At 37.4% G+C, this 18,515-nt stretch overlaps 1 protein-coding gene across 2 annotated transcripts in view; it reads left to right on the forward strand.

Annotated features, from left to right (window-relative positions):
• Positions 1 to 18,515, forward strand: part of SLC25A48 (solute carrier family 25 member 48) — a 56,490-nt gene that overhangs the window by 16,856 nt on the left and 21,119 nt on the right. For both annotated transcript variants that reach the window (XM_027849291.1, XM_027849292.1), the window contains exons 4-5: positions 598 to 850; positions 16,621 to 16,878. In XM_027849291.1, the coding sequence (XP_027705092.1) occupies positions 598 to 850; positions 16,621 to 16,878 (511 nt within the window). The remainder of the gene's footprint in view (positions 1 to 597; positions 851 to 16,620; positions 16,879 to 18,515) is intronic.

Below are 18,515 nucleotides of genomic sequence, written 5' to 3' on the forward strand. Positions count from 1 at the left end.
GTCATCCACTGTATCCCAGGCCATCGTGAGTCATCTTGACTGTTGTCTAGCTGCTGGGCTTTGCTGACTCTGGAAGAGAGAATGAGGCTGATGACTCTGTGCAACCCTGCCTCACTTAAATCCAGTTTACACATAAGTCAAGACATTACCCCATGATGTCATTGTCCTCTTTGAAATGAAGGTCAAACAACAATAACAATTACTTTGTAAGGTGGAAGATATAGAGATCACAGGCTGATGTTTTCTGAGCCTCTAGAAAGAAAAGAACTGTGAGACAAGCCTTGAATTTTTTTATTTTTAGTATTCCTTTTATTGCTATCTTTTGCTTTTATATAACATTCCTTTCTGAACATTTCCCTCCCCTCTCTATTTCCTAGCAAATTATCCTTTGTAACAAAGATTTAAAAAAGCAAAAGAATAAAAGAACTTTCCCTATGCTAACCAACATATCCACTATATCTGACAAGATGTACATTATTTCACACTTATAGTTCCTGACTCCTGAAGAAAAAGGAAGAAGATGTATTTTTTTACCCCTTCTCCGGGATCTAGTTTAAGCCTATACGCCTATTAACTTTTGGTTTATCTCACTGTTAGGTGACGGGGTTCTTTAAAGGAATGTCTTTTCCACTGACAAGCTTTGCCGTCTACAGCTCTGTGGTGTTTGGTGTCTTCAGCAATACCCAGAAGTTCCTCACCCAGTACCGCTATGAAGAATCTAACAGTTCAAGCTCCCTGTCAGATTTATTTCTGGCTAGCATGATGTCAGGCGTGGTTTCAGTAGGACTTGGAGGTCCTATGGACCTGGTTAAGATAAGGCTCCAGATGCAAACAGAGCCCTTTCTTAAAGGTAGGAAGACCAAGTTTTTGTGGCATTTCTCTTTTTGTATTTGACAGCTTTCTAGATTTGACATATTTATATATGATTCAATTGTTAATTAAATAACTCTTTATTTTCATTATTCATTTTTGTATTTTAAACATGTCCTTTATTTTAAATAATGTAGTAGAAAGAATGGTGATCTGGAGTCAGAAGACTTGAGTTCTTATCCCAGCTCTTGTTCTTGTTCAGTTGTTTTCAGTCATATCCCACTCTTCATGACCCTATTTGGGTTTTTGTTTTGTTTTGGGTTTTTTTTTTTTGGCAAAGATACTGGATTGGTTTGCATTTCCTTCTGCAGCTCATTTTACACATGAGGAACTGAGGCAAACAAGGTTAAGTGACTTGCCCAGGGTCACACAGCTAGTAAGTGTCTGAGGTCAGATTTGAACTCAGGAAGATGAATATTCCTTTCTTCAAACCCCATACTCTATCCATGTATTACCTACCTACCATTTACAATATATTTGTGTGACCCCAGGCAAGTCAATTAACTTCAGTTTCCTCATCTATAAAATAATCTCTTCCATCCTTTAAATCTATTACCTCCCTGTTATAATTTGAGAAAGATAGATGTTCCCATATTTATCATTCATTAATTCGACAAAGATTTTCTGAGTGATTTCTTCAAGCAAACCTGTACAGTGTTACACTGTTGAATAATATAATATCTCTACCCTCAAGAATATGTTGGTAAGTTTGTAGAGAATTACAGTATGGTCCTTTGGAAGAGGCAAAAGGGAGAATTAATCAAGTGCTTTTTAGTAACACCAAGTCAAGCTCAGGGACGAAGAGTGAAAATAAATAGTTATGTTCCTAACAATATTTTCTATATTGACCAACTCACTGTAAGCACTGAAACTCAGCAAGAAGTGAGAGATTGTAGCTCTCCAAAGTCTCTGACTAACAGGTAAAATCATGTAAATGAAAATTGTAAAGAGAATAAAATGTTTACAAAACTGCTTCATAGTAGAGAGCTAAAATGAAACATGAAAGTAGATAGAGACAGTATTATACAATAGAAAGAACCTTGGACTTGGGGTCGGAAGACCTGGGTTGGAATTCTTATTCTTCTGCTTAGTGTTATTTGAATATAAACAAGTCCTCCTCTCAGCCTCAGTTTCCTCATCTGTAAAATGAGGAGATTGAACTAGATGATCTCTTAGGTACCTTCTAACTGTAATACTCTGTGAGTCTATGAATCTCACACTAAATCAAGCAAGCATTTATTAAGCACCTACTATCTGCCAGAGGCTGATGATACAAAGAGAAAGTAAAACAGTATAAGTAGTTAGAGCAGGGAGCTGACTATGTGGTGTGGTTGCTCTTCTATGGATGACTCTCGTTGGTTAATGTCCTTCCTAACTAACAGGAGACCTCTTTCTAGAGCTTCCACATTAGAAGATCAAAGCCAGGTCACTGGTCAAAGTGAAATGAACATACACAAAGCACTGGAGAGAAAACCTAGGTGACCAGGATGCTGGATCAAGGGAGGCAGGAGTCAAGTGGGGAAAACTAATCCTTTCTGCAAAGGAAGGGGTGGAGGGTTGAAAGCCTGGTAGATGTTGATCATATTATATACCATCCCCATGGTAGCATGGTGCTCAGGATCTTCTAGAAGGCCATCGACCACTTACGTTCTTTCGAGGCAAAGACGATATTGGCTTAGTCACTACTAAGGGGAACTCTATATTCTCCTATCTGTTCATCCCTCCCCCCACAAAAGTCACCGTAAAGAAAAAAGAAAGAAAAAAAGTTTGTAGGATAAAAAAGTCACTATAAAGGGAAAAAATGTGTAGGACAGAAATTCTAGGCTTTTTGTCCCTGAGAGACAAATCCCTGAAGGAATGAGGTTCATATCTTAACAAACTGGTCTATATGATGGGTGATGGTGAGTCTTTACACTTCAGAGTGGCTCTCCTAATGTACAGTAGGACTATGAGCTGAGGGGCCAGAGTAGCACCATGAACATCAAGGTTGCAGCACAGATGACACTGTTGGCATGGTCAGCAATTCTTCATTATAGATCAGGGTCATCTGCAGTAATTCAGTTCATAAGCCTCTTGTACACAGCCTGTACTGAGAGCTAAATGGATGCTGAGGTTTTCCCGGTACTGTCACCCACTTGGTATTGCTTGACTCACTCACCAAAATCTCCCCTTCCCTGAAAGCCGCATCGGGGAGACAATAGAAAATCTTTGCCCCCTTAGAGATTTCTGCGCAAGGCCTGCCCCCATATTTCTTAGGGGCTAAGTAAGGACTCTTTCCCACCCCATCCAGGGACTCAGAATTATTGCCAAGTTGGCTAGGATGGCACTCATAAATCATTGAATAGTTAGCAAAAGGAGGTTTACTTAGGTGTGACATAGCAAGAACATGCAACAATTATATATTTACCATAGTTGTGTGGCAACGGTTTTGCCTCTTCCATGCTTTGAGAAAGTGAGACACCATCCGACAATACTACCCTTTGGTCCCTCAAGCCCATTCTTGGAAGGGATGTCCAAACCATCCCAGAGGAAAAAAAACCTACTAATTTAGGAGGACCTGAGCTTTCCCCCGACAGTACTTGGAGCCTTCTGATGGGATAAGGACCTTGAGACCAAGGCAGCTCTGCACTGGGGAAGGAATGAGAAACGACCAGAGAGGGTAAACTGGAACTATGTCCCAGAATAGTCCATTCTTATCATGTAAGCCTTTTTTTTTTTTGGTGAGGCAATCAGGGTTAAGTAACTTGCCCAGAGTCACACAGCTAATGAGTAGCATGTGTCTGAGGCCAGATTTGAACTCAGATCCTCCTGACTCCAAGGCCAGTTCTCTATCCTCTGTACCACTTAGCTGCCCCTTTGAGCCAGTTCTGATGAGAGTAAGGTTCATTCACTCCTCCTCACCTCACCACTCTTCCCTTCCACTGTAAAAGCTTTTTCTTGCCTTTTTTATGTGAGTTAATTTACTCCATTCTATCTCTCCCTTTCTCTCTCTCCTAGTACATTTCTCTCCCACCCCTTAATTTTATTTTTTAGATATCATCCCTTCATAATCAATGTGCACCTGTGCCCTCTGTCTATATATATATATATATATAATATATATATAATATATATATATAATATATATATATATATATACTCCTTCTAATTACCCTAATAATGAGAAAGGTCTTATGAATTACCAATACCCTCTTCCCATGTAGGAATATAAGCAGTTTAACTTTAATAAGTCCCACATGATTTCTCTTTCCTGTTTACCTTTTCATACTTCCCTTGAGTCTTGTATTTGAAAAATCAAAGTTTCTATTTAGTTCTGGTCTTTTCTCAAGAATGCTTGAAATTTTTCTGTCTCATTGAATATCCATTTTTCCTCTCATGGATTGTACTCAGTTTTGCTGGGTAGATGATTCTTGGTTGTAATCCTAACTCCTTTGCCTTCCAAAATATCATATTCCAAGCCCCCCTCAATACTTTAATGAGAAGCTGATAAATTTTGTGTTATCCTGACTGTGGCTCCGTGATACTTGAATTGTTTATTTCTGGCTTCTTGCAATATGTTCTCCTTGACCTGGACACTCTGGAATTTTGGGATCTCAGTCAGGAGGTGATCAGTGGATTCTTTCAATTTCTATTTTACCCTCTGGTTCTAGAATATCAGGGCAATTTTCCTTGATAATTTCTTTTTTTTTAAATTAATTAATTTATTTTTAGTTTTCAACATTCATTTCCATAAGATTTTTAGTTCTAAATTTTCCCCCTCCCTCCTCTCCCCCTTGCCAAGACAGTGTGCAATCTGATATAGGCTCCACACATATATTAATATTAAACGTATTAAAACAACTCTGAAATACCACTACTTCATACCCATCAGATTGGCTAAGTTGACAAAAAAAGGAAAATAACAAATGCCAGAGGGGCTGTGGGAAAACAGATACTTAATTTCTTTAAAGAAGCTAACGGCTTCATCTTCATATAAAATTGCATCTGATCAGTGGAGTGAATGGATTTGCATTGTCTTCAGACATCTATCAAATCAGAGACTCCTCTCCTCCTCCCCCCGCCCCCCACTCCAAGTGGATGTTTCTTTTTATGATCTTATATAACCAGGAAAACTGTGTCATGGAAGGCAGGGGCCAATCAGGTCCTAGGGACTGTTCTGTTATCTTTTAGGGAAAACTAATCTTTGTTGCAGAGGGAAGAAGAAATCTGATATATAATGGTCCTATCATAAAGTTCTCTGATAGAACATTTTATGCCACATTTCTGAATTGCTGTGAATGTTTTCCACTTGAGTGGAAGAGACTTTTAAGTCACTTTTAAGCCCTGATGCCTCCATGAGGCTACTCCATCTTCAATATTTAATAAAAAACAGTTTCACTTAAAGAAACCTCAAAAATTCTCATGTGGCATCAAAACAAAATGAACAAATATTTGCTCAGTCCTGCAGTTTGCCAGAAAGCCCATGCTTATAGAGCATGAAAAAGATATTTGCTAAATGTTTGTGGACGGCTACAGCCTTACACATTACAACTTTCTCCCATCAGCAAAGTCACTAAAATTGGAAGGAGAGTCATTAGCCACTGAGAACCAGAGGCATTTATCTAAGTGAGTACAAGGAAAGTGCTGCAATAGATGAGGGTCTTTCTCTGGGCCCAACATCTGCTCTACAAGAGAGATTTCTTTTTTTGTTTTAATTAATATCTTACTGCCTACTTTCCCTTTTTTAAAAAAAAAGTTTTATTGATACATTTTTGTCTTTATATTTCAGTCAATTCTAGAAACTCCCTGACCCTTCCTGATTAAACCCCTCCTTGTGAACAAGAAAAACAATTAAGAAAAAAAAGACTGACACAGTTTCCATATCTGAGAACATTTGACATTTTGTCCTCGTAATTCCCCAAACTCTTCAGTTAGAAGAGAGGTATGTTTCATTACCTGTTCTCTGGGACTTTCTTTTTTTTTTAAATCTTATTTTTATTGATGTCTTTTGTTTTTATATTACCTTCATTTCTGCATATATCCCCCATCCCTTACCCAGTCACCCATCCCTTGAAACAAAGATTTTAAAAAGAAAGTGAAAAAAAAACACTTCAATGAAACCAAAGCACACATTAACTAGGTCTGACAGTAAAAGCAATGTTCTGCACCCATAGTCCCTCACTTCTGGAAACAAGGGTAGGAAGAGTATTTTTTCAACTCTTCTTTAGGGAAAAGTTTTGGTAATTATAAATTACTCAGTTTTGATTTTTTGTTCTTTCAATTAACATTGTTATAGTCAGTCATTGCAAATATTGTTTTCCTTGTTCTCCTTATTTCACTATACATTAATTCATATGTCTTTCTTTTTTCTTTGAGTTCTTCATATTTATTTTTTCTTATGACAAAGTAATGTTCTAGCACGTTCACATGCCCCAGTTTGTTTAGTCATTCCTCAATCAATGGGTGTCCATTTTGTTTCCCAACTTCCCCTTTGAAGTCTAACCCTGAGTTATTGTGACTCTTTGGTCCTTCTCTGATCTTGGATCTTGGTGAAGTGGTCTTTAAAGTCTCCTCTAGTACTATGATCTACTCATTACCTTTTGTGGCATCCATTTTTATGGTTCGGAGGAGTGGCATTCTTCTTCCTCCCCTTCAAATTTCAGTTGAAAGCTCTCTATATCAGACTGGTAGAGCTTCTGTCAAAAACATTCTTCCTGATCCCCGTGGCATGCTCTTCATCTTTATCATTCATCTCAGTTTTGTGCCATTTGATCACTGCCTGTGGAATCAGAAGATCTGCGTATAAGTACCTTCTCTGACACTGCCTTTGTTACCCTCAGTAAATAGCTTGCTATATCACAGTCTTAGTTTATTCATCTGAAAGATGAGGGAGTTCCACTAGGTAATAAGATAGCATAGCTACACAAAAGAGATCCAAATAGTGATTTATCCATAAATACATATGTCACTCTGCACCTCTCATTGCATGTCCTCTGAAATTGTAACAGGCCTTTGCATAGGTCTTTATGTCTTCTTAAATCTTTTTTTTAAGTTTCTTTTTTTACATTTTTTATTAATTTATTTTTAGTTTTCAACAATCACTTCCATATGCTTTTGAGTTTTAAATTTTTCTCCCCCTCCCTCCCCTTTTTCTCCCCAAGATGGTGTGCAATCTGATATAGGCTCTGCATATACATTCCTATTAAACATATTTTCACATTAGCATGTTGTAAGAAAGAATTAGAACCAACCGGAGGTACCACAAGAAAGAGGAAACAAAACAAAACAGAAGAAAAAAAAAGCAAATAGTGTGCTTCCATCTGCATTCAAACCCCAGAGTTCTTTCTCTAGATGTGAATAACATTTTCCATCATGAGACTTTTGGAGATGTCTAACGCATTGCTGAGAAGAGCTAAGTCTATCACAATTAGTCATTGTACAACATGGCTATTACTCTGTATGACATTTTCCTGATTCTGCTCACATTACTCAGCATCAGTCCATACCAGTCTTTCCAGGTTTTTCTGAAGTCTGCCTGCTCATAATTTCTTATGGCATAATAGTATTCCATTGCATTCATATACCATAACTTGTTCAACCATTCCCCAATTGATGGGCATCCCCTCAGTTTCCAATTCTTTGCTACCACAGAAAGAGCTGCTATAAATATTTTTGTACATGTAGGTCCTTTTCCCATTTTTATGATCTCTTTGGGATACAGCCCTAGAAGTGCTATTGCTGGGTCAAAGGGTATCCACATTTTTATAGCCCTTTGGGTATAGTTCCCAATTGCTCTCTAAAATGTTTGGATCAGTTCACAACTCAACCAACAATGCATTGGTGTTCTAATTTTCCCACATCTTCTCCAGCATTCATCATTTTCCTATTGGCCAATCTGATAGGTGTCATGTGGTACCTCAGAGTTATTTTGATTTGCATTTCTCTAATGGATAGTGATTTAGAGCCATTTTTTCATATGACTGTAGATGGCTTTAATTTCTTGATCTGAAAACTGCCTGTTCATACCCTTTGACCATTTATTAATTTGGGATTGACTTGTATTCTTATAAATTTGACTTAGTTCTGTATATATTTTAGAAATGAGGCCCTTATCTGAGGTACTGATTGTAAAAAATTCTTTCCCAGTTTTCTGCTTTCCTCCCAATCTTGGTTGCATTGACTTTGTTTGTGCGAAAACTTTTCAATTTAATATAATCAAAATTATCCATTTTGCATTTAATAATGTTCTCTATCTCTATCTCTATCTTCTGTTCTCCATAAATCTGAAAGGTGAACTATTCCTTACTCTCCCAGTTTGCTTGTAGTATCAGCCTTTATATCTAAATCATGAACCCATTTTGATTTTATTTTGTTATATGGTGTAATATTTTGGTCTATGACTAGTTTCTGCCATACTCTTTTACAGTTTTCCCAGCAATTTTTGTCAAATAATGAGTTCTTATCCTAGAAACCGGGGTCTTTGAGTTGTCTTCTTAAGTCCTTCCAAGTTGTTTTTCTTTATAACGCTATAGGCATTGCATAAATTATTCTACTGGTTTTACCCACTTTATTCTATATCAGTTAGATGGGAATCAGCCAAGATGGCAGAACAGGAGGAAATAGTATAGCCCATCTTCCCCCAAACCTCTCCCCAACTACTTCAAAAATGATCTAAGAAGACAACTAGATATGGTAGTGATCAAAAATTACAGGAGAAACTACAACGGTTCATCTTTCCATCTTTGCCAATTTATGGGCTATGTATTGATTTGCATTTCTTTTATTATTAGTGATTTGGACCATTCTCTCATAGAATTGTTAATAGCTTGCAATTTTGAGAACTGTTTTAGGATAATATATGCACATACATGTAAATGCATGTATGTATATATACATATCTATGTGTATTAGTTGTTTATATATCTTGGATACCAAACTTTTGTCAGAAGAATATAATACAAAGAATTTTTCTCCTTTGACTGCTTCTCTTCTTATTCTAGGTGCATTAATTTTGTTTGTACAGAAGCTTTTCAGTCTCATGTAATCAAAGTTCTTCAATTCATCTTTTGTAATTGTCTTTATTCTTGTTAAGAATATATCTCCTACCTGCAACTGTGAAATGATTATAATCTGTTTCTTTTCTGATTTTTTATGGTATGATCTTTAATATTAAGAAGGTGTATCCTTTTAGAATTTATTGTGAAATATAACATAAGATTTGAGCCTGATTTCTGCCAGACTGCTTTCTAATTTTCTCAGCACTCTTTGTCAAATGGGAAGGTTGTTTTTTTTTTCCTAAGTAATTTATGTTTTCTGGTTTATCAAATACTGGTTTCTTGAATTCCATTTTTTTTTCTGATTCTTCATTGTCTAGTATGTTGCATTGATCTACTCTATCTTAAAAACAATAACCGGATATTTCAATGACTATTGCTGCATAATGTAGTTTGACGTCAGGAGGTACTATTCCTCCTTCATCTGTATGTCTTTTGATTATTTCCCTTGATATTCTGGACCTTTTGTTTCTCCAAATGAATTTATCCAATCTATAAAGATGCTGATTATGGCCCTGCCTTTCTGTAAAGGTAATCTCTATACTAAGTCCATAATTATTTTAAAAAATGATCTCTTAAGTTTTATTGCAACCTTAAAAAAATATGTAGGGACTAGAAGAACATTCATCAACAGCAGAGTTAGATTTGGTGATAAGAAGTGCACTGATACCAACAGAAATTTTCAAAGCTTTTCCTAACCCCAAACTGAATCATCTAAAGATCTCATAACGCACATTTCAGTAACTAGCTGGGGCCCAGGTCCCTATGATACCTCTGAGTGGCCCTACTGTCCACCCCACCAGAAACTTGGAGTTTAGTTTCTCCCCCTCCCCACACACCTCCTGCCTTAGCTTTAATAGGTGAGCTTTTGTCTTATCTTGCTCAGACCCAGGCCTCCATGACATCTCCAAGTCCCAGACTGGGTATCCTCCCCTCTTCATCTCTGACCACCTTCCAGAAAACTTCCTTCATTACAATTTAAGTTCATTGAGGGCAAGGATTATTTTGCTTGTTTGTATTTCTATCCCCAATACTTAGCATAGTACCTGGATGTAGTATGTATTTGATAAATGCTTTATCAATCAATCAATCTATCTATCTATCTATCTAGTATCACTGAGACTTGGTGACATGGTACCCATTACTATTCAAAAGTAGTAGACTTGGTATCCAGGATGCCTAGTAGTATTATAATTAAGAAGATACACTCATGCGAGGAAATTCAAGAACCTGAAATTTCCTCACATGAGTGTATCTTCTTAATTACATAGGCATAACATCTGGACGAATATCAATGCTTTGAGAAATAACTGGTATTGTTGTTCTGTTCAGATCTCCAAAGGAAGGAGAACCATTGTGGAGAGTTGGGTAATCTCCACAGGAGAAAAGAGGCATGTGAGCTGGTAAAAAAATAGCGTGGAAAAAAAAATTAGAGAACCTTAAAATTGGATGGAGCCACAGAGAAAACTGGGTTCACTGAAGTGGGACTAACAACTCTCACACTGAACATCATGCCTCTCGATGAAGTTTATATTCGAATACGTACACATAAATGTGTGCACACGCACACCCACTAGACACACATATATGTGTATACACACAAATATGTGTTTTATATGTATTTATATATACATATACATGAATATATGCATATGTATGTATATATCACATGTTTCCCTGTCACACTATTTGCCTATGCCCCTCCCAGAATTTTCTCTTTCACCTCTATCAGCCTAAATATGGTGAGGCAAAGAGTATGTATTTGGAGAGCTAATCTTACTGAATGCTTGTAAGTTTATCAGTTAGTGTATAGAATTGGTGTGTACTTTGAGTAGAGAGTGACTGAGAGGTGATCCAAGGTTGTTGTGGAGCCTATAAAGAGAAGATATAGAGAAGTAAATTCAGCAAGCATATGGGAGAGAGAGACAGACAGACCAAGAGAGAGATAGACAGAGACAGAGACTGAATATGACAATCAGTGGTAGGTGATACATTAATCCAGAAAAGACTATATGCAAGAGTCTGGGTCTTAGTACACACTATATTCATCAAACTAGGAGGAGTAATGAGAGGCTGAGAACTACATTTGGTCTCATACCTCTCTTCTGAATAAAGCACTTTCTCAGTTTTTCTGGGTCTATTTGGGGAAAGAAAGTATCCAAAGAGGTACAAGGGGATATAAAACATGGTTTGGGAATGACAACAGTCTTAGAACCAACGGCAGTCTGTGATGGAAAGCCCCAGTTGAAGTTCAGCATTAAAACTGGACCATGAAACCTTTTTGTAGCTATCCTAAATTACCTTCCATTACTTTCATGTTCTATACTTAACACACACACACACACACACACACACACTCCAGTGAATTTCTTGCACGTCCACATCATTTGATTTAAATAGCTTCACATCTTTCCATCGTCTCTTCAAAATTTTATTCTCGACAGTTTCCCATTATACTTAGACTTATTTTTCCTTTATAATTCTATATCATGAGTTATTATCTATTCTCTTTCTGAGTCCTTTTGAACTGTGCTCTTCCAAAATCTATGGTATATTTTGTCAGGTATTTTCCCCCCTTCATAAATCCCAAGATATTCCATTGTGTTCTGTTAGCTCCAAATTTCACATCATTTCTATGTCAACTTCTTCTTTCTCTTTGTTGATTAGAATCAGGTCTAGAATTGAAATTTCCCTCAGCAGCTCTTTGGTCTTTGAAAGAATGAAATGATCACTGAGGCAAGGATGAATTTATTAGTTTAGAGGCAACATGTTATTGTGTACTTGAAGTCATAGGACCTGGGTTAAAACCCTGCTTCTAAAATTTACTTAACTATGTGGCCCTGGGCAAACCACTTAACTCCTCTGAGCTTTAGTTTCTTAATCTATAATAAAGGGAACATTAAGATCAATTGCACCTGAGAGGTACAATAAGTTATTGTAGGATTATTCAGAGGCTCAAATGAGGCAATGAGATATTGTATATTAAAAGGTTTACAAAAAATTAAGTACTATGGAGCTTAAACTAAGCAACATTTGTTGCCTCTGGCACAGAGAATGCTTTGGTAGGCCTCCGAATACTAAATCAAACCTCCATGCTATTTGTAATCTTTTCCCCCAACTATTTATCTTTTTTCTCTTTCTATCCATACTATACTGTCATGATAAAATTAGCGCCTCATTCCATTGATCTCTATTCAGAGATCCCTTTCCCTTTCAGATTCCTGGATTTTGTCACATGAGTATCTGTCTTTTTAATTCCAGTGTGACATAGCACCCCAGTTATTTAGTGTGTTCCTTTTGAATAGTCCTATTTCAGTCATGCGTGAGGATCTCTAGTCTACCTTTCTTTTTACCTATGCTGTATGTATTTTTATAGAGAAGTATGTGCCCGTGTATTTTATTGCTGGGTACCTTCTTGGATTTTGAATTACTGAGTATTTTTATTGTTATTTGTTTTCTCCCATGTTGTAGATACTTCCATTGCTGCTATCTTAGTTAGTAAATACATAAAAGCAGTTATCTCTCCCTTCCCTTTTCAATTTAAAACCTTTTTGATCAGATTTATAAAATTACAGTTATATTTTTGCTTGATCTTGTTAGCAGCAGTCCATCCTTGGCCAAGAACTCATAATTCCTTAATTTAAACCAGAACCAAATGTTGATATAACATTCTCAGAAGCCTTCTTGTTCAACATCTGTTCTCTTCCTGAATCTGCCTTCTTCTTAGCTGTTCCTACCTTCCATTGATAGCCATGATAAGAACATGATTTCTGTCCCCAAAGACTAAAGTATTTTACCCAAATCTTCATAATCCACAGCAATGGTGCGGTCCTTGTTGCAATATTATTTGTCTTCGTTTTTAATAACCAGAAATGAGTAGACGTCATCAGATTAAACATCCATGCATGCCTCAAGAAAGACAGATGAATTTTTTATTGTAATCTCTTATCAAACAACTACTTCCATACTTCTTGTCAGGGCCATGGTGTCCTCCTCATTAGAATAAAATGAAACCTCTTTGGAAGAGGTACTATGGCAAAGTGGGAAAGTACATAGTACCTGGAGTCAGAAGGCCTGTATTCAAATGCTGCCTCTTATGATTGTGACTGAACATAGCAAATCAATTAATTTCCCTTGGGTTCATTTTCCTCATTTGTAAAATTAGGAGATTGGACTAAATGGCCTCTGAGGGCTCTTTGCAATTGTAAATCCACAATCCTAGGCTCCTTGAAGGAATGAACTATCTGTATTTTTGTTTTTGTATCTCCAGCACTTAGCACACTGGCTGGCAGCTTCATAATAAATTTTGGTTGAATTGAATTAAATTCTTCTTCTGACCCTTACTGAATGACCCTTTTCCTGATGGATCTTCCTTATTCCTTGGAATGCAGGGAAGTTATTTTTCCTCAGGGTTTGCAGTTCTTTTTTCTAAAGGAAAAGACTCATGCCTGTGACTTACTTCTAAGTATTTGTGGTTCTCCTTCCCTTACCTCTGATGGCTCCCATTCTTCTCTGCATTATTTCTTGACATTTACTTCACATGCAGGAAGAGGTCACTGGAGACATTGTTTAACAGATATCAGTATTTTGAGCAGCAACTATCCCTATGGCAATTAAATTCCTTTAAAAGTAATGACTGCTTGAGTAACTCTGGGCAATAAAAACTAATTGCATGCATTATTATCCTTGAGTGGCTAGAAAGAATTTCCTTATGACCCTTATAAGGAGAAAGCAAACTGAATTCTTGTTGGACAGTTGTTAGTTCCTGAGGCTAGCAAATGTTTTTCCATCCACTCAGATATAATAACTTGAAGTTTAAGGAAGAGTATTTTGATTCAATCATTAACCATAGAAATCTATAACATGCTAATAACTGAGAACCTTGACTTCTGAGTCATATTATTATTATTACTTTGAGATGAACATGACAATAGGTGAGGCTTATCATTTTAGGCAATGAAATCTTCATTTGATAAATTAAACTCCTATAGAGGAATTCTGGGGGAGGTGAAGGAAAGCATTGTTGGACAAATCAGTGCAGCACAAGCCTTTGTTCCTCCTGTAACTTCAAAACAGGATTCTGGGTGCATCTGTATCACTCTGCCATGTCTTTGATGAAATCCAGTGAGGCACTGGGGAAAGACAGGTGAATTGGACTCAACCTGTTGTTCAACTCCTTTCACTATAGGGAGAATGGTGAGTACAAGTGTTTATCATTTACTAGCTTCAAATAACATGAGCAAAAGGTACAGAATATGTTTGTTTAGGCACACATATTAGGACAATGAAAAAAAAATCACCCTCCTACTGTAACTTGTTTACTATGATAGGTAAAATACAATTTGAGCCCATGGCCAGAATTCTAGTTGAGGCTAAGTCATATTCCATTTCACCCTTGTAAATATTGTGGGGTTTGAGTGATTCTGAGTTCGGTTGACCATGAAAAGACAAAGAGCATGGATCATTAGAATATTTTATTGACATTATTTGTTTTTATGTATGATTTAAGCTGGACAATATGGCCTTTCTGTCAGCCATTCCTTATAATAAAAAATGAAAAAAGAAGAAAAAAACACAGCAGTTTAGCAAAGCCAAACGAATACCAGGTACAAGATTATATATGATATTCTTCATTCATGGTCCCCACCTCCACAAAGGAGAGAGGGAAGTGCTTTCTCATCTCTTCTTTTGGCCAAGCTTGATCATTATAATTGTACATCATTCTGTTGTTGTTGTTTGCATTGTTGTAGTCATTGTGTATACTGTTCTGGTTCTAATTACCTCCCTTCTCATCAGTTGATATGAGAAGACTTTATCCTTCTCTGTATTCATCTTATCTATAATTTCTTAAATTATTGTATTCATGTACCACAATCATTTAGTCATTTCTCAGTCATTGGGTATCTTCTTTGTTTTTAATACATATTCATGGACCATATAATTTGTTAAACTTTGCACTCTGCTAACATTTATGAAGCTTGGCTGCCCCTAAAACTGAATATTGAAAATGAGACAAGAAATGTCGAGATCAGCCTATGTCAGAGCCAAAGGAGAAAATGGCAGTGTTTAATCAGAGGTTCTATAACATACACAAGAGCTCATATACCTCCAGTCCAAGGAATGCCTTTCATGGGAAAGTAGGGTCCATTTGGTGCTATTGGAAGCTAATGTAGAGGAAGAGAAGAAAAAATAAGAGCAAAAGGAGAAGGCCTATAGAGGACTAGAAGATAAGAGGTGAGGGGCCAGAGAGGGAGGAAGGAAGGAATTATATAGTCTTTCATTAATTCATTCATTCATGCATGGAGAGCCTATTGTGCACATGGCCCCAGGCTAGGGAATGGTAAAGAGTGGAGGCACTGCTATTATAGATTCTTTTGCCATTCTACACAATGACAAAACAATAAGTTAAAAAGATTTTCTTCACTGAATAAAATGACGCAGCCTCAGACCTTCCTTTCCACTGACTGAGAATGAATTACTGAGCACAGAATCAAAGGCCAAACCCAGGAAGATGTTTAACTCTCAATGTTTGCTGTACCTGGACCCTACCCTCCTGCCCACTCCCTCATAGGTTGTTAGAATTCAGTGTCCTTTTCCTCTTCAAATTACCTTATGTTTGTTTAACTGTGTGTGCTTGTCATGTCCCTGCATTTGATTTCATTTTTGTTTTTCCATACCTAGTATCTAGGACAAGGCCTTGAACATAGAATGTGCTTAATAAATATTTGTTGTATTGAATTTGGAGGTTGAACTCTAATTGGAAGAGTTAGCATGAGGGTATGTCATGCTAACTCTTCCAGTTAGAGTTGGAATTTTCCTCTCTGGACGAGACAAAATCATTTAGTGAAACTCTGAAACCATTTCTAGTTCGTTGATCAGGCATCAGAGCAATCCTCTGTTACCACCTAAGCCTCAAGTGTTTTCTCTACTATGCTTCATCCCTCAAAGTTTTTTTTTTTTTTTAGGAGGTACAGAGAAAATTTAATTCATTTGAAAATTTTTTCTTAAATAAATCGCACACAAGCATGCAGAGGAAAACAGAATTTCCTAATGATTTCTTTCAGGACAGTAGACGATTCTGACATTCATTCTTCCCTACCCTATATTAAATCTTGCCTTGTGACAAACATAGTTAAACAAAAACATCTGAATACAGTGTCTATGTCTGTCAGTGTATGCAATATTCTGTTTTGTGGCCTTCCACCTTTCTGCTGTGAGTCAGGACTACTTTCTTTTTTTCATTATCACTTTCCTAGACCTTCAATTGTTTTTTTTTAGCTACTCAGGATTTTCCTTCCTTTAGGAATGCTTTCATTGACATTGTTGTAGTTTGTCCTAGGATATATCTTTAGCAAGATTGTCTTCGAAAGTGGTGTTGATTGAGAAGGATGCAATCTGTTTGTTCAAAAATGATTCTAATGGTTTGACATTGCCCTAAATGTCAAAAGTCTAACCTCTTTGAAGTTTTTCCTGGCATGTGCTGGTGTGAGGAATTCCAAAGTCAGTGTTTGGCAGCAGCAACAAAAGCTACAGCTGTATTATCCAGTAGTTACAAAGGTACAATAAATAATCACCATTAGGTCTCTAGTGAGGTCATAGCAAAGATTCAGAGAGTAGTATTGAAATCAAATGGGCAAATATGAGTGAATGATACAAAGTAAGTGTAAGTGACTATGACATTTAATTCATTACGATCTTCTCTCTCCCGTATGTGCAGCAAACCTCCATTCAAAGCCCAGATCAAAGGACCTTTGGAACCGACCTATGTACCAGGGACCTATTCACTGTATGACATCAATTGTCCAGAAGGAGGGCTTGGTGGGACTCTATCGGGGGGCCAATGCCATGCTGCTAAGGGACGTCCCAGGCTATTGCCTCTACTTCATCCCTTATGAGATTATCAGCGAATGGATCACTCCTGATAACGACACAACCTCCAATCCCTACACAGTGTGGTTGGCAGGGGGCATTGCAGGTATGGATAACCCCCTTTCTTTAACTCATCTCAGGGAAGAGATGGAATAATAGGTGAACTGTACACCAAACCTTGGCTTTAATCTTCATATCCCCTAACACAGTTTTGGAGAATCACTGGGTTACAGACTCATCGTGGGAAGGGACTTCAGAGATATCTAGTCCAATCCTAAGCAGGAATCCTGAACAGCAATCCCTTTTATAAAATCCCTAAAAAGGTCACCCAGCCTCTGCTTGAAGCCCTCCAATTATGGAAAATTCACTCCTTGCAAAGGCAGCCCATTCCACTTTTGGCTACCATTACTTCCAACAATTGCTTCTAGTTCTATCTTCTTGAGCCAAGTAGAACAAGTTGGATGTGTAGAGGTCCCTTAACTTTTGATTGGTAGGATTAGGAAATACTGGTGTATATTCATGGTGGAGAGAACAGGGAGCACCCCGTGGAAAAATCTGGTTGAGCAGTTTGGCAGTCCATGCCCCTCACTCCTATGTTAGGCCAAAGAGTTGTAAGATCAAAGAGAGATGAAATCCAGAAGCTGGGAGGAGATCTTTGGTTTGGGGATAATGGAAAAAGTGTTGGATTTAAAGAGCTGGGGTTGATTTGTGTCTCTACTGCCTACTGTGTGGCATTTGACAAGTCACTTCCTACCTTCTGGTACTAAAGTTCCTTATTTGTAAGATAAAGCATTTGAACTAGGTGATCTCTATATTCTCTTCCAACTATAATATGTTCTATGTGCTAAAATTGCTTTCATGTTTAAATTCTATAAAACCTAATCCCTCCTCCCCCTCTGCCCTCTGCCCCCAGAGACTCTGGAGCTATGAGGGCTAGAATATCCTTACTTTGGAATTCACAAGTCTCTATTCCCTTATCTTTTCCTAACTCTCTTCCATACCAAGCTCATCTGGCTCCATGCCTCTTCCTATTTCTGATTAGGATTTGAATAGGAATATGGATCTCAGTGGATCCATTTTTGTGATTCATTTTATCCATATCATAAAGTGTCAGCTAGATCTTACAGAGATTTTAGTACAACCCATTTGTTTTGTAGATGAGGAAACCACGGCCTAGAAGGTGGAGACAACTTGTTCAAAGTCACAAATGAATTCAGTCTGCACTGCACTGCCTTCCATAAAAGATGCTTAAGTTGTAATGCCCTGTTGTGTTCTAGAATTTAGAATGAATCTGGGGTGGGAAACAGCTACTGTCTAATATACCTTCTTTTCCAATATGGAACTATGTAATTATTGTTCACAGGATAAATGGCCTACAGGAGAGACAATGTGGTGAAGCCTACAGAGTACCAAGTTAGGAAGACTTAGGTTCAAATCTTGCTGCCAAAACTCGACAATAGGCAAGTCACTTGATTTCTCTGAGCTTCAGTTTCCTTTTCTACAAAATAGGTCTAACAATGCCTGTAGTACCTTCCTGGCAAAGTTGTGAAACTCAAAGGGGCAAAGTATCTTAAGTGCCTTGTTAGCCTCCAAAGTTCTAAATAAACCAATTGTCATTATTGTAGGAGAGCTATAGATGGGAAGATGGATAAGAAACAGTGGAGGAGGGAGCTAAATGGAGAACATACTGTCTTTACTCTCTCTCTCTCTCTCTCTCTCTCTCTCTCTCTCTCTCTCTCTCTC

The sequence above is a fragment of the Vombatus ursinus genome, unplaced genomic scaffold (assembly GCF_900497805.2).
Source record: "Vombatus ursinus unplaced genomic scaffold, bare-nosed wombat genome assembly UNPS02007284.1, whole genome shotgun sequence".
Lineage (NCBI taxonomy): Eukaryota > Metazoa > Chordata > Mammalia > Diprotodontia > Vombatidae > Vombatus > Vombatus ursinus.